The sequence below is a fragment of the Panicum virgatum genome, chromosome 9N (assembly GCF_016808335.1).
Source record: "Panicum virgatum strain AP13 chromosome 9N, P.virgatum_v5, whole genome shotgun sequence".
Classification (NCBI taxonomy): Eukaryota; Viridiplantae; Streptophyta; class Magnoliopsida; order Poales; family Poaceae; genus Panicum; species Panicum virgatum.
The window spans coordinates 63421998-63437401 of NC_053153.1; the positions used below are offsets into that span (position 1 = coordinate 63421998).

Here is a 15404-nt window from a genome sequence, read left to right on the forward strand (position 1 = left end):
ATGTTTCGGTGATTAATGACAACCATTATTGTGACTAATGAGTTTGTGCAGCTTAATAGATCATTATCGCTCATTTGGTCATATGTCAAAAGAGGCCCCTCAATTTCATTATTCAAAAAGGCGATCTCGGTATTCAACTCAATTATATGTCAAGACTAAGGATCTTTCTAGTCCTAAGTGTCATAAGGTTGAGAAGGACACTTAGGTTAGTATAGGTTTTATAGTTTTGTAGTGATCGCACTATTAAGAGGGGTTAAGGCCAAGTAACTTGAGCATGGACATGGTCAATTAAAAATGGATGCACACTATGGTCACTCAGGTTCCTAGAAGTTCAAATAAGTGGTTTTCAACTCATATCTCAAGAATATTTGGATTTCATTCAAGACTCAAATCAGAAAAGGCAAAATCAGAAAAAGTCTTTAACACCGGTTTAACCGACGCTTTCATTTTTCTATACGTCGGTTAAACGAAGTCAGCAGAGTCTGGACAAGTCAATACACCGGTTAAACCGACGTGTTTGAATTTAACGTCGGTGCATTAGTCCAGAGTTGGTTTTTTCCAGGGTATTTCAAGTTCTATACACCGGTTAAACCGACGCTGTTTGAATTGAGACGTCGGTGCAATTGACCAGTGAGATGGTTTTTCCAGGGTTTTCTGAAGTTGTACTCACCGGTTAAACCGACTATGGTTTTGAGTTAACGTCGGTGCAGTTGTCCAGAGACTTGGTTTTTCAGTTGATCAGTGGACAACTACACTCACCGGTTAAACTGATGATACGTCGGTTAATCTGCCCAAGTTGTAACGGCTAGTTTTCAGAAAAGGCAGTTTACATTCATCGGTTAAACCGACGCTGGCTATTGGAGGATCCTCGGATTAACCGGTGCTACGCAGTTTTCTGGCAGCTTTTCTCCAACGGCTCTATTCGTGTGAGCTGCCTATATATACCCCTCCAATGGGTCATTTTGCACACTCTTGACACCAGGTAACATCCATACACTCATACTATAGTCAAGAGCCACCTTGAGCTTCATCTTCCATTAAATTGATCATTCAAGAAGCAAGGCTAAGGACTTGAGTAGAGAGAAGCTTGTGTGCATCCGTTCTTGGTGATCGGTTCTTGCTCAAGTGAAGGCCCTAGCTTGTTACTCTTGGTGATTGGCATCACCTAGGCGATCTTGGTGATCGAGGTGTTTTCTCGCGGAGCTTGCCAAGGATTGTGGGAGCCCGGAGAAGAAGATTGTACGTGGCTTGATCTCCACCACGCCGGGATGGTGAACGGAGACTCTTAGTGAGCACCCACGTCTCAGTGACATGGGAGGTGACAAAACTCTTTGTGAGTGTCACAACGTGGATTAGGGGTGTGTGCCAACACATCGATACCACGGGAAAAAATCTGGTCGTCTCTTGTCCACTCTCTTTATTCAAGCATTTTCTTTCATGCAATTTATTCATGTGCTTGACTTAGAGATCATAACTTAGCTCTACCTTGCTAGGCTTTACTTCTCGTTATATCTCTCATAGCTTGTGTAGGTAGCTTAGTTATCCGGTTGGTGAATTGGTGCCTTACTAGCATTGCATAGGTTAAGGTTGCTTTATTGTGTTTAAGAAATTGAAAAAGGCCCAATTCACCCCCCCTCTTGGTCCATCGATCCTTTCACCTACCCGACGCTCGCCCTCCGCCCCGCGCGCCGCCTCCTGCCGCGGGTAGGGTGCCGATAGGGTTAAGTGCAGATCCCACGCAGAAAAGGTGTGGGCCCCACGCGGAAAAGAAGGGAGAGAGGATAACTTATAAGCTTTAAGGCCACTCCCAGTAGGGGTTTTCAAGAGAGTTTCATGCACATTAAATAGGGTGTCATATCACCATTTTAAATGATGTAACACTAACTTAATGAGAAAAGAGATGAAATAAGTTTCATCTAGATGAAACCATATATGTACGGTTACCAACTCTTAATGAGTCTTAAAATTAAATGGAATGAGAGCCTATAAAATATCAAATATGAAGCAATGCATTGTGGAGCGAGTTTCATCCAAATTTTATTTGTATTCTTGGTAATGTGGCACACTTGGAAACAACAAAATGAAACCTCTCATTGAAATTAGCCTAAGAGGAACCAAACAGGTCTAGCATCTCCAAGAGCTCTTGTATCTTAAGTATGTTAGCTAAAAAAAGAAAAAGAAGACAAAAAATCCCATCCAACAGAAGAGCTATCATCTTTTTTTGTTATTTTAACCTTTTTTTAAAACTATTTTCAAAAGTAGACCGCTGGAAAAACTATTTCCAAATCTGACCCACCCATCACGCGCCATTTGAGTTGGCACCGAGCTTAACTTTAAACATGCCAAGGTCATTGGCGTGTAAGTCGCGTCGTTGAATTTCCATCTGGCAGTTTGACCAAGCTGAAATCTGTCGTGGTTGTTATCCCGCGCCAATTGCTTTGGCGCAGGTTGCCTATTCCCGTAACGGATGTTTTTCCCGTTTGGTGGTGGACCTGGATAGCATAATGACCGTGCCGGGCTCATTAGCGCGGACGTCGCGAAACCCTAAGGCCGCAGTTCATTGCAATGGGGTCCTATTTTGCCCCGTGACCCAACAACACAAATGATGAACCTCTTGTGCTCGTGGAGTCGGCGGCAGCTACGGAAGAGGAGTCGGCGGCGGCGTGCACTGTAGCGGCGGCGTGTCTCTGTGTGGCGAGGGAGTGCGTGGATTTGAGGTTAGTACTGTATTTTCCCTCTTTGTTTTCCTTGTGGCTTAGTTCTTGAACCCTTGGAATGCTTAGGTTTTTTTTGATTCGCTGGAGTTCGTCAGGGTTATGGTACATTGAGGATTAAACTGTGGTAGGGTTCCCATATGTAGTTGATTTTGCAAAACTGAGTGCAGATCCATCCCATATGTGCTCTCTAATTTTGTTCCATTAACGTTGCTTCACAAATCTGGTGCGACATAAGCTATACATGTTGGTCTTTGATTTATAATTAGTAGGGTTTAATATTGGAGTTAGGGAAAAAATGTAGGAGAAGCAAAAAAGAAACTTCTTTCATCCCCTGCTGACTTCCATGAAATACAAAAAAAAGTTTGAATTATATAAGACAAGTCTGATGTATATTAAAAACTACGATAGAAGACTAGAAGACAAGGCATTACGATAACTAAGCTATATAAGTTGGCATGGTGATTATAGCAACTTCAAACTATATTATCTGTATGTCTGATATGTTCAGTTGTGTTTCTGTAGGATGCCTAGGCGTGGTAAGGCTAATAAGCCAAGGTAAGGTCTGTTGTAGTTTTTATTATCTGAGCTGAATTGTAATTCTAGCTTAGGTTTCATAATTGGTATATTTTGATTAGGGTTCGTATGGGAAGTGCATTCGAATGATTGCCTTTACCTAGCAGTGTTCCTGTGCTGATGTGTTATTGCGGTGATCGTTGCAAGGTTGCCAAGTCCGACGAAGAGGATACGTATCGGCAGAGGTACTGGATATGCTACAATTTTGCATTTGAGCCTACGCCTCGTCAGATCTGCATTGGGTTGCTGGTGAGTAGTGTGTGGTGTGTTTTTGTTATTTAGGTCGTACAATGTTTGTTTCGTGTGTTTTACTAAATGCTTAAACATTGAATATGTTTCAGACTCCTCCGTCGCTATGCGACTTTGAGCAGTGGATTGATACTGAGATCATCCAAGAAGACAAAGAATGGATCGATACTTTGAAGAGGTTGGATGCAGAGCACGAGGAGCGGTTGGAGAGGAGGCGCAAAGAGGAAGCAGCGGAGAAGGAGCGCGAAGCTAAAATCCAAATGAGGCGTCAAGCTAAGGCAAGAGAGGTTAGGGAGAGGAAACTTGAGCGTGTTCGTCGCGCTAAAGCAGCACTAGTGGAGAACCCCGATGCTATGAGGAAGGGAAAATGGCCTCGGTGCACTCAGTAGATTGCACGATGGAAGTTGTAGGTTGGTGTCATGTTTGCATGTGTCAAGACTTGATGGATGTATGTGTAATGAAGTAGTAGACTTGGCTGCGTGGGGTGATTTGCTAAACTACTATTGTTAATTATTTGTAGTATTTGAGTTTGAACTGGAACCTTGTTTATGTTGTCTCGACCTTGCAGTTTGGAATGTTCTTGCAGTGCCTTGTTTAGCTTGGTGTGAATTCTTGTTGAGTTTCATATAACTGTTACATTGTATGTTCGACTTGGGAGGGACAGACGTGAATGACAACCGATGTGAATGGCAAGTGTATATCTTTATTCCTTCACGGGTGGCACACCTGCAGGGTCTAAGTGTTTGGGTTGTGTGAAAGTACGTTACCAGTGGTTCACGGGGTCAGAGGACAGGAGCAGCTGCTCACGGGGGCATATAGTGGCACTGGAATTTTGTTTTTATTGCGCTGCTAGTGTCCCGCGCCAATATAATTGGCACAGGATATCTGTTACGTCGCGCCAAATTATTTGGCGCGGCCTCGAATGGACAAAACGCTTCTGGTGAAGTCTTGTCCGCGCCAAAGTAATTGGCGTGGGTAGACAGTTTTCACACGCCATTCCATTTGGCGCGGGCTGGGTACATACGAGCTGACAACTATACAACTTTTTTTGATTCCTTGCAGGGGAACCTTTTCAGGCTCAGGGGGTACACAGTGGCACTGGATTTTTTTTAAATACGCTGCAAATTGTCCCACGCCAAAGTAATTGGCGCGGGATATCTGTTACGTCGCGCCAAAGTTTTTGGCAAGGACTCGAATGGACAGGTGACGTCTTGTCCGCGCCAAATTTATTGGCGTGGGTCGTTAGTTTTTACACGCCATTGCATTTGGCGTGGAATAGGTACATATGAGCTGACAAGCATGCAACTTTTTTTGATTCTTTGCAAGGGAATCTTTTCAGGGGAATCGATTCGCTAAGAAAATATTTTTTTTATTCGCTGCGGGGGAACTTTTGAGGGGAATAGATTCTCTAGTTTTTGCAGTATGAAATGACATGGATTGGATTGAGTGTTGTACCTTATTGTACGCGCCATATTAATTGGCACGGAAAATGTGATGTTACACGCCAACAGATTTGGTGCGGAACCGGAAGATATCAGCATGTATCTTTTTTTTAAATCGTTGCTTGACAACCTTTGGTTCTGAATTCTTTGGCAGTATGTTGTCGCAAGAGTTGTGCTATAAAAAAGGGAGGATATGCTCGTGGGGAGTGTAGACATTCAAACAAGGGTTCTCTGTGTATATAGCATTATGAAAATAGTTTTTTAAAAAGATCAATTTGACAAAAAAATACAGAGCTATCTACCTCATTTTCTATCCTCGTCTTCTATCCAGGGGCACCGCTAGGCATCTTTGCATAGCGCTGAGCTCTCGCCATCCCCTCTCGCACGTGCCCGCCCCTGTCATTCCTGCACCTCGCTCCTTCTTCCCACCCGCTTGCTCCAATCCCGCCGTCCTTCGACGCCTGCTCCGCACCGCCGCACCTGCGGGCGTCCTCGCTCCCGTCCTCACCCATGCCTCTGCCTGCGTTCGTCGTGGGCTCCTCCACCCCTTCTTCTCCGGGGGCGGGGGTTGGGAGGAGGAGAGGAGAGAGAGAAGCTCAAGGTCTGGAGCTCCACGCCGCCCCTCGTCGCCTTGCTCTACCCGCCGCCGCTGGTCCCGTGTGCCACCCCAGCAGCTCCTGCCGAAGCTCCGTCTTTCTCTCATTTTCTCTGTCTACCCTCTCTTCCCCTCCCCTGTTTTCCTGCTCGTGGCAGAGGCGCCGGCCAGGTGGCCGGCGATGCCTGACCGCAGGCCACGCCAAGGCCCCTCCTGACCAGCTGCTCACAACTCGCCTGCGCTGCGCCACCACCCATCCTCACCTCTGCGCGCGTGCCACGCGTCGCCGCCGCTCTACCAATCCCGTGCGCACACACCGCTAGGCATCTTTGCATAGCGCTGAGCTCTCGCCATCCCCTCTCGCACGTGCCGCCCCTGTCATTCCTGCACCTCGCTCCTTCTTCCGCCCGCTTGCTCCCAATCCGCCGTCCTTCGACGCCTGCTCCGCACCGCCGCACCTGTGGGCGTCCTCGCTCCCGTCCTCACCCATGCCTCTGCCTGCGTTCGTCGCGGGCTCCTCCACCCCTTCTTCTCCGGGGGCGGGGGTTGGGAGGAGGAGAGGGAGGAGATACAGAAGCTCAAGGTCTGGAGCTCCACGCCGCCCCTCGTCGCCTTGCTCTACGCCGCCGCCGCTGGCCCCGTGTGCCACCCCAGCAGCTCCTGCCCGAAGCTCCGTCTTTCTCTCATTTTCTCTGTCTACTCCCTCTCTTCCCCTCCCCTGTTTTCCTGCTCGTGGCAGAGGCCGCCGGCCAGGTGGCCGGCGATGCCTGACCGCAGGCCACGCCAAGGCCCCTCCTGACCAGCTGCTCACAACTCGCCTGCGCTGCGCCACCACCCATCCTCGCCTCTGCGCGCGTGCCACGCGTCGCCGCCGCTCTACCAATCCCGTGCGCACACCACCACGTCCGGCCACCACCACCGCACCCCCTGCGCCACGCCCCTCCCCTCAAACTCCCAGGCCCCCTTTCCTCGAGCCAGAGCGCTCACTCTTGCTCCCTTATCCCCTCCTCGCGCCAGAGCCAGAGCCGAGCTCCCCCTACGCCCAGGAGCTCCGCCGCCCCACCATGGCCGCCGCCTCCACCTTGCTCGCCGCCGTTTCCTCGAGCCAGCGCGCTCACTCTTGCTTCCTCATCCCCTCCTCATGCCAGAGCCAGAGCCGAGCTCCCCCCTACGCCCAGCAGCTCCGCCGCCCCACCATGGCCGCTGCCTCCACCTAGCCCGCCGCCGAGCTCCCCCTTCCGTCCCCCGCCGCCTGCTCTGCACCACCGCCGGTGGATTCGCGCGCCGCCCCAACTCCCACCCGCAGCTCCCGTCGCTAGTGGCCGGCCGCGCCTGTTGCTTGAAGGGAGAGGAAGGTGGAGGCGCCATGGTTGCTCGGGATTTGGAGGAGGGAGCAAATGGTGGAGGGGGCACAGGAGGATGGAGACGAGGCAGAGCAATAGAGGTGGATTTGAAAATTTGTTGGATTACTCCTTCTTTTGGAAATCTTCTATATTTTTACAATCCTCCTTAATCTCTATATTGACCTAAAATTATACAAGAGCTCTTGAAGATGCTCTTACTGTGAGACGCTATACAGGGACTTCTGATCTTCTGATACAGGCAAATCGTGCTCAGTGCGTTAAGGTTCGTCACAGGCAGGGGCGGAGCCGGGATGGTGATTTTTTCATTGTTAGGGGGGCCAACCATACAAATTTATATAAAAATTTAATCAAAATTGAAATTTGTAGTGCAAATTCGGGGATCAGGGGGGCCGGCCCCTGCCCGCCCCCCTGTCTCCGCCCCTGGTCGCAGGACCTAGACCTGGGCATTCGAGTAATTCGGGTAGATCGGGTCGGGTAATTCGGGTAATTAAAAATTCGAGTAATCAAAATTGCTACCCGAAATTTATCCGAAAAAAAGAATACCCAAAGATTCGGGTCCCCGAAATTTCAGGTTCGGGTATCAGGTAATCCCGATTACCCGATCTGCGCGTTGGATGAGGATGGGCGAGGTGCGCGAGAGCTCTGAGGGCGAGGTCGACGGCCGGCGAGGGGCGCGGGTGCAGCGCACGGGCGTCGTCGGATGCCGGCGGCGTCGGCCTGCGTCACGGGCACGGCAGCTACAAGGGCGGAGCAGGTGGACGCAGGCGAGGATGACGGCTGGTGAGATGCGCGGGGGCGGCGGTGCCAGCAGCGTCGGCCTGTTGGCGCGGGCACGGCGGCTGCAACGGCCGGCGAGGTGCGCAAGGGCGGTGGTGACATGAGGCGCGAGCAGCTAGGGCCCGCCTTGTGAATCGAGTGCGCAGGGCTCTGGGCGGCGGGGTGGGCCCCTCCTAGTCGGCGTTGGTCGGCAGGTGAGAGGAATCAAGGGGGCATTGGCCGGATGTGTGGATGAGGATGAGTTAGGGTTAGCTTTGGGCTGCTGGGCTGTCTGGTTTGGGCCTGATTGCTAACAGGTAAGTGTTGGGCTTTTAATTAATTTCGAGTAGATCGGGTAATTCGAGTACCGGGGCTATATACCCAAATTACCTGAAATAAATTCGGGTTTCTCCAAGTTGTACTTGAAATAGTGATCGGATAATTCGGGTTCGGGTATTTTAGGTTCGGTTCGGGTATTTCGGATTCGGATATCGGGTTCGGAAAATTATGCCCAGGCCTACCATGACCACACTCATTCGCTGCCTCGGCTCGCTAACGGCTTCCTTTCTTTGCTTAGGCTGACCACAGCGGAGGGAGCAAAAGCAAATTTGCTCCCTCCTCGTTTCCCACGTCCTCTCTGTCTACAGTGCCAAATAATGCATCTACAGTGTCAAACAGTATATTTGCTCATTCATTTGCTCCCTTCACTGTGGACGGTCTTAGCCCCCAAGACTACCTACCCCTCGGGTCCATTCCTCTGCCACACCGAAAACCCCGTATAAAACTCGCACCGCCCTCCCACGGATCAAACCACCCCTCGAAAAGCCGCGGAAAAGGGCAGGAAAAAGGAGGGAGGGCGGGATGGACGCGTTCATGGACTCGGTGGGCTCCATCTTCCGCGGCGGCGACGTCCTTCCCTGGTGCGACCGCGACATCATCGCCGTAAGCTCCTTCCTCCTCCCAGCTCCACACGCCCCTCTCTCCCCTCGCTTCTCACCGAGAGACCATGGCTCGGCCTCGGCTGCCTCCCCAGGGAGGCCTGGTGATGAGTGCCCCCGAATCGACCCTTTCTTCCTCCGCTCTCTTGCTGCTTCGATGCGGCGGAAAATTTGGGGGTGGAATGCGCGCCAGCGGTTGACGAATCGGCGCGGGTTTCGCTACTCTTGCCGCTGCGTCGTTTGTTCCCGACGAACTCTGGGGCAGGTTCCGTGCAGGGACGGGGAATTCAGTAGCCCCATGGTAGATGTCTTCTGTTGAATCAGTGAATTAGCTTGCATTCCACCATCGCGCTGCTGCGACCATCGAGGATTACTAACCAAATACCTGATTGTATCATGTTATCCGGTCAAATTGCGTTTGATCGCCGTCTTGTGGCATAATCAGTGCCATGCATTCTTATCATCAATATTTCTTAGCAGGGTTTTGAGAGGGAGATTGCTGAGGCAGCAAATGAAGAACAGAAAAATGACAGCCTTATGAGGCTTTCCTGGGCGCTGGTTCACTCTAGACAGCCTGAAGATGTCAACCGGGGCATCGGGATGCTTCAAGGTGATATATGCACATCCTGTTAACCTCCCAAAGCATTAGTAGTTGGGAGTTTGTTTGTGAAATATGACTTAAAATTTATAGGAGTTTTCCTTTTGTTCCTTCATTACATATATATTTGGACGTTTACTGTTCCTAACATATGAATAATTGCCCCATTTCCTGATTATTTTCACGAAAAATTGCTATTATTCTCAAGTGAACAATACTAGAATTTACATAGTATGCAGTAGTTTAACCTGAATAAAAAAGCTCCACCAAAATGGTAAAAGAAATTGTTTGCATCCCATGTTTTTTTTCTTCATTTCTCTGGTTTCCGACCATTTCCCCATGTGGAAAGAAAGGCCTACATGCCATGTTATAAGAATTAAGAAGGGTCTTACACACATGGATTTCTGTTCAATCACTCCCCTCCCTACACTCACTTCTCTGGAGAGACCCAGTTGGCACTGTCATGAACATTGCTGAGATTGGAAGATGTGAAATTTGAAGGAACTAGTACAAAAGAGTTACGATCAATGAAAACTGCTATTCTTTTCAATCTAGGCTAACTCTCATCCTAGTCTCAGAATCTTGCACAATTCACTTGAACCAAGTCACTCTTGACTCCTGTTTACCGCAATGTATTTCTTCTCTGCTGCCCCTTTAAACTTTCAGTCTGACCTTCCTGCTTCCACCCACTGGGAGCTCATTATGTTATCTGTTGCCAGCTTCATTGGACAGGCCTAGTAGCCCGCTGCAAACAAGGGAGAAGCTCTATTTGTTGGCTGTTGGACACTACAGAACTGGGGATTATACAAGAAGCCGGCAGCTTTTGGAAAGATGCTTAGAGGTTTGATCACAAAATTGCATTCTCTGTTGTTATTCCCTAGAGATCTTCCATTTTTGTTTTTTATCTAGTCATGTATCGTTACCCAAAACACTCCTGATTTTGATGCCTGCATATTTACTAACACGTTTTCTTCAGATTCAACCTGACTGGAGGCAAGCCCTGACTTTGCAAAGGCTCGTTGAAGAAAAAACCAGAAGAGGTAGGTGTTGTATTTATCCTATCCATTTTCAGGGTAGGAAAATGATTGTCCATTGATTCTTTTTTTTTTCCATTCCCGACTAGAATGGCCACTATCAAGGTATGGAAATAATTGCCCAATAAGTTACCATTTCCTACTATAATGCCCATTGACAGGAGATCAAATATCAGGATAGAACTTTCATTCTTTCAATATGCCCCAATCTGGGACCTCCCCACCCACTGCTGTCAGCTGGGGATCCAGAAACGTTAAGATCAAGACAAAATATCGTAAACATATATAAAAGTTGCATATACCATGTTTTACATATTAGAAAAGAATGATAAAGCATAACACATACTCCCTCCGTCCCTAAATAACTGTCGTTCTCGCTTTCCGAGAAATTATTTTGATTAATTTTATATAAAAAATTATTAATATTTATGATACATAATTAATACCATTAGATAGATCTTTTAATCTAGTTTTCTAATAAATTTATTTGGAGATACAAATGTTGCACGTATTTTCTACAAATCGAGTCAAACTTATGGCACGCACACCCAAAGCGACAAATAATAAGGGACAGAGGAAGTATATTTTTGCACTGTTTATGGTTCTTCTGATCTGGGTTAACATTACTTGGTTGGTATTGACTGCAGATGGTATGATTGGCATGGCTATCATCACTGGCGCCTTTGGACTTGTGGGACTTGTTGCTGGTGGTATAATTGCTGCTGCCTCGTCGTCATCCTCATCCAGGAAGAAATGAGGATGTTTTGTGAAGTTAATAAGAAATCAAGATGGGCAAAAACTTGATGACAAGCAGACATCACTTTTGTGCTTCATGTGAAGTTTTTTTTTTTGGGTACTCTTTACGTGTGACACCAGCCTTCTGTTCATACGAGAGAGATGTATTGTTAACATGATAGTAGTCAGTAGAGGATGAGGCCCTGTGAATCGGTGATCGTGTTGTTCCAACATTTGGACTGTTGTACTCTGTCGCCGCAGAACATGCTGTCACCATATAATAAGAGAATACAGTCATACACAATAATTTGATACTAGATTTGTTCATTCCTCATCGCAAAAATGTCCGTACTATGCTTGCAGCAAATTGTTGTGGCCTCAGAACATTCTGCTTAAATTGCCTTCCGAGTGAAAAAGAAGAGCCTTTCGGAATTACCAAATAGGTGCAGAAAAAAGGGAAAAGTTCAATTTCTACCCTCAAACTAGCACAAAAGTCTGCTTTTTTAACCTTAAAATACAAAACCAGGCATGGGTACCATTCAACTATCAAAGCCGGACAAATTTGGCCCTTTGGTGGTTTCAAATGTGGTTGAATGTTTCAAATTTCCGTAAAGTGAGAAACCACCTTTGAAACCACTTAAGGGTTCAAATTTATTCGGTTTCAACAGTTGGATGATTCTTCTTATCCGGTTTTGTAGTTTTAGGTTGAAAATCATACTTTTGTGATAATTAAAAGTTGTAAACTGGACTTTTCTCCAGAAAAAAAATAATGTTTTGGTAGATATGGACCATTTGAAATCTTGAAAAGAACCGATGAATGTGCATCTTCGAAGTTCCATGCTTACAGTGCATAACAAGTCCTTAAACACACAGCATGAACTGTTAACCATGCACTCTGGATCTCTGATTAAACCTTCTGTTTCGTGGTTGCGGATACATACACATTCCACAACGTCCCCAACAGAAGCAGGCTGCCTAATCTTCACTCCCCACCAAGGTCAGCAAGAAGTCCTTGTAATACCCGGAGGTGTCGCCGACGACATCGCTGGTCACCGTGGTCTTGAACCTGGCCTTGTACTCCTCTTTGATCCTCTCCATGCCGATCTCGGCCCCGGACACGATCGCCCTGGTAAGAGTCCCCTCGTCCGTTCCAAATCCTAAGATGGAGTATCTGATAGCCTGACGAAACAAAGGGCACGCATAAGATCCACCACAATTACAGCAATTCGCCCAAGCCTATCAGCGCGCAATGTCGATGATAATCTTTGCATCGCAGCCAGGTTTTATTTACCTCTGCAAAGTGCTTCTCCGGCGACGTCAGGCACCAGACGGCGCTCCTGAAGATCTTGGCGAAATGGCTGCTGCTATGCTTGGCGATGTCCTGTGGCAGCAGGAATCGGAGTCCCCAGTTCAGTAATCAGTAGCTGTTGTTCATCGGCGGCGAGTGGGTGACGGATGGGGTAGCGGCAGGGTAGGTACCTCGTCGATGCCGGCGCCGTGCTCTTGCTCGTACCGCCGGAACGTGGCCCGCAGCTGGTGCTTGCTCCTCGTGCTGACGATCCGTATCACCTCGTCGCCGTGCGGCTGCTTCCTCCTCCTGATGGCCTCGGCCAGCTGCGCCGCCTCCAGCCCCGCGACGTCCTCGTCGACGATCTCTGCCTCGCAGCGGTACGACCGCACCAGGCTCACCAGCAGCTGAAGCACCGAGCGGGAGATCGGAGCCGAGCTAGGGGAAGCTGACCGCGCGCCAAGCGATACGCCATTGACGGCAGCTGAGGCCTTAGGCTTCTCGAGAAGGTTTTAATTACCTTCCTGAGCGGGTCCTGGAGCGCCGGGCAGGCGGCGGCGTCCTCCTCGAGCGAGCAGCCGAAGAGGGAGCGGTACGCGCGGCGGACGGCGACGAGGTGGTCCGGCGCGGAGGCGCAGGCGACCTCGACCAGCGCCCAGGCGTGCTGGTCGCTGATGGCTCTCTTGGCGGCGGCGAGCGCGTCGTTGGCCAGCCGCGCGCCCCGCTCCGCCGGGTCCATCGCCCACAGCACCATGGCGGTCTGGATTGTTCGGGGGGAGAAGAGAGAGCACGCATCGAAGCGGATGGAAGATGAGCACGCCATGGATCGGTCGGCTGGTGACGCGTACGGAGAAGGGAAATGGAGCTGTGCGCGTGCGCGTACGTACCCGGAAGTCGCCGGAGAGCTCGGAGCGGAGGCGGTCGAGGAGGGACTCCCGGTAGAGCCCCGCGTAGGCGCGGCGCACCTCGGCGCGCTGCGCGGCCGTCCGCCGGCCGAGGATCTCGATCAGCGCCCGCTCGTCCGTGCCCCACCCTGCTCCGAGCCAGCGTCGCAGGGGGCTCGATCAGAGGCTAAATAAGAACGACGAGAGATCAAGGCGAATGCGCGCGTGACCCATTCACCTTGCACGGCCTTCCGGAGGCCCTCGGCGTCCGCCGCCGCGGCCGCTGCCTGCGCGGGGCTCGGGACGGCGGCGGCGTCGGCGACTGGCGCCATCTCTCTCTCTCTCTCTCTCTCTCTCTCTCTCTCTCTCTGCAGGCTGGACCTGCGCCATGGGGCGTTGCCAGCCTGGCCGTGTTGCCAACCTGACCAACGTGAATTGCACCGCTCCCGGATCAATAAACGCCATGAATTAATTCCCATTAATTTCCGAAGCGTTTTTGTATCTGAATTGATTCTGCAGGATGCAGTTGGAAAGTTTTTTAGATACGCGAGACTACGAAGCTGCTACCAGTATAAATAAACAGGCTGGCATTGACCAACTCGTACCAGCTGGAGAGCCGTGGGCGCGGCGAGCTTTGCGTAGGCGATGCCGCAGCAGGTCCTCGCGCAAGCCGCCAGCAGCAACAGCAGCTCGCCGCCGGCGTCGCCCCAGCCGCCGCGTCCCAGGCAGCAGGCGGCGAGGAAGCAGGAGAAGGAGCCGCAGCAGCGGGAGACCAGGGAGGCGGCGGCGGCGGCGGCCATGGCCGCCGCCGACGAGCACCAGGACCTCACCAGGGCCTTCGCAGGTTGGTACACACTTCTCGTGCGCACGTGCGCGTGGGAAATGGAAACGCTGACACGAGTCCGAATTGTACCCAAGGCATGGGCGGGCTGGGCGTGGACGAGGCGGCGCTGGTGGCGGCGCTGGGGCGGTGGCGGCGGCAGCCGGAGCGGCGGGCGCAGTTCCGCCGCGGCTTCCCGGGCTTCTTCTCCGCGAGCGCCGGCGCCGGCGCCGGGATCGAGCGGTGCGAGGACGAGTACCTGCGGCACCTCGAGGACGAGTTCGCGCGCTTCCGGGACGCCGCGGTGCTGTGGGCGCTGCACCCCTGGGAGCGCGACGCGCGGTGGGCGCACCACGCCATGCACGGGGCGGCGGCGCACCCGCGGGGGGTCCTCGTCGAGGTCGCCTGCACCCGCGCCGCCGACGACCTGCTCGGCGCCCGCCGCGCGTACCAGGCGCTCCACCACCGCTCCCTCGAGGAGGACGTCGCCTACCGCGTCAAGGACGCCACCGCCAGCGTGCGTCCTGCTTGATCGCTTCCCCTTGATTGCTTGGTCCGTGACACGCTGGCATGCACGCTCACAACTTCTGTTGGCTGCCTGGCTGCAGCTGCTGGTTGGGCTGGTGACCGCGTACCGTTACGAGGGCGCGCGCGTGAGCGAAGAGCTGGCAGCGGAGGAGGCCAAGGCGCTGGCGGCCGCCGTCAAGGCCGCGCCGGCGGCGAGGCTGGTGCAGAACGAGCAGGTGGTGAGGATTCTCGCCACCAGGAGCAAGCCCCAGCTCAGGGCCACCTTCAAGATCTACAAGGAGCTCCATGGCAAACCACTAGAAGAGGTCCTGCTCCATCCTGAATTGCCCTTTTTTTCCCTTGAACAAATGCTTAAGTTTTATTACTTCGCCTATACGAATTTGTCACACATGAATCTGGCCAGGATTTCTCCGGCGAGCCGTGCCTGCAAGAGGCCGTGAGGTGCCTGGACTCGCCGCCCAAGTACTTCGCCGAGGTGATCGGCAGGGCGTTCAGGGACGACGCGGACAGGCATGCCAAGACGGCGCTCACCCGCGTCGTGGTGTCCCGCGCCGACGCAGACATGGAGGAGATCAAGGACGCCTACGCCAAGCAACACGGGGCTAAGCTCGCCGACGCGGTGGCCAGGAACACCCACGGCCACTACAAGGACGCGCTGCTCGCCATGATCGGCAAGTGATGGAAACCAAGGGTGATGTGGCCGCTAGCGCCACCCGTGAATAAGAGATCTTCCTTTGACGAAAGAGTTGAATAAGTTTCTACCATCTTTTCCTAAATGAAAACAGTTTGTACTCATGCATCTTCTTTAGTTCGGCTGAATGAAAAAAAAAAAAGAACAGCATGCAACTTGTCCATGAACCATGAGATATGGAACAACCATAGC

At 51.3% G+C, this 15404-nt stretch overlaps 3 protein-coding genes across 3 annotated transcripts; 2 read left to right on the top strand and 1 right to left on the bottom strand.

Annotated features, from left to right (window-relative positions):
* The first annotated feature begins 8450 nt into the window (after positions 1-8450).
* Positions 8451-11328, top strand: LOC120687812 (mitochondrial fission 1 protein A-like). The gene is made up of 5 exons (XM_039969835.1): positions 8451-8638; positions 9115-9244; positions 9952-10073; positions 10209-10272; positions 10914-11328. The coding sequence occupies exons 1-5, from the start codon at positions 8558-8560 to the stop codon at positions 11021-11023; spliced, it is 507 nt and encodes a 168-aa protein (XP_039825769.1). The 5' UTR covers positions 8451-8557; the 3' UTR covers positions 11024-11328.
* A 464-nt stretch (positions 11329-11792) lies between these two features.
* On the bottom strand, positions 11793-13541 carry LOC120687810 (annexin D3-like). Its single transcript, XM_039969833.1, has 6 exons — positions 13412-13541; positions 13177-13322; positions 12810-13049; positions 12481-12696; positions 12293-12382; positions 11793-12180 (listed from the first exon to the last, which is right to left on the bottom strand). Exons 1-6 carry the CDS (start codon positions 13503-13505, stop codon positions 11977-11979), a joined length of 990 nt encoding a protein of 329 aa, XP_039825767.1. The 5' UTR covers positions 13506-13541; the 3' UTR covers positions 11793-11976.
* On the top strand, positions 11914-15374 carry LOC120687811 (annexin D4-like). The gene is made up of 5 exons (XM_039969834.1): positions 11914-12130; positions 13693-14017; positions 14092-14510; positions 14602-14826; positions 14925-15374. The coding sequence occupies exons 2-5, from the start codon at positions 13819-13821 to the stop codon at positions 15198-15200; spliced, it is 1119 nt and encodes a 372-aa protein (XP_039825768.1). The 5' UTR covers positions 11914-12130; positions 13693-13818; the 3' UTR covers positions 15201-15374.
* The last annotated feature ends 30 nt before the right edge of the window (positions 15375-15404 follow it).

Bases quoted from the DNA above. Each gene is read 5' to 3' on its own strand.
- LOC120687812 (XM_039969835.1), top strand. From the start codon at position 8,558: ATGGACGCGTTCATGGACTCGGTGGGCTCCATCTTCCGCGGCGGCGAC. The intron at 8,639-9,114 runs GTAAGCTCCTTC...ATTTCTTAGCAG, and splicing joins GCGACCGCGACATCATCGCC to GGTTTTGAGAGGGAGATTGC. The intron at 10,074-10,208 runs GTTTGATCACAA...CGTTTTCTTCAG, and splicing joins TTTTGGAAAGATGCTTAGAG to ATTCAACCTGACTGGAGGCA.
- LOC120687810 (XM_039969833.1), bottom strand. From the start codon at position 13,505: ATGGCGCCAGTCGCCGACGCCGCCGCCGTCCCGAGCCCCGCGCAGGCA. The intron at 12,697-12,809 runs GTAATTAAAACC...TCGGTGCTTCAG, and splicing joins TCCAGGACCCGCTCAGGAAG to CTGCTGGTGAGCCTGGTGCG. The intron at 12,383-12,480 runs GTACCTACCCTG...CTGCTGCCACAG, and splicing joins ACGGCGCCGGCATCGACGAG to GACATCGCCAAGCATAGCAG.
- LOC120687811 (XM_039969834.1), top strand. From the start codon at position 13,819: ATGCCGCAGCAGGTCCTCGCGCAAGCCGCCAGCAGCAACAGCAGCTCG. The intron at 14,511-14,601 runs GTGCGTCCTGCT...GCCTGGCTGCAG, and splicing joins TCAAGGACGCCACCGCCAGC to CTGCTGGTTGGGCTGGTGAC. The intron at 14,827-14,924 runs GTCCTGCTCCAT...GAATCTGGCCAG, and splicing joins ATGGCAAACCACTAGAAGAG to GATTTCTCCGGCGAGCCGTG.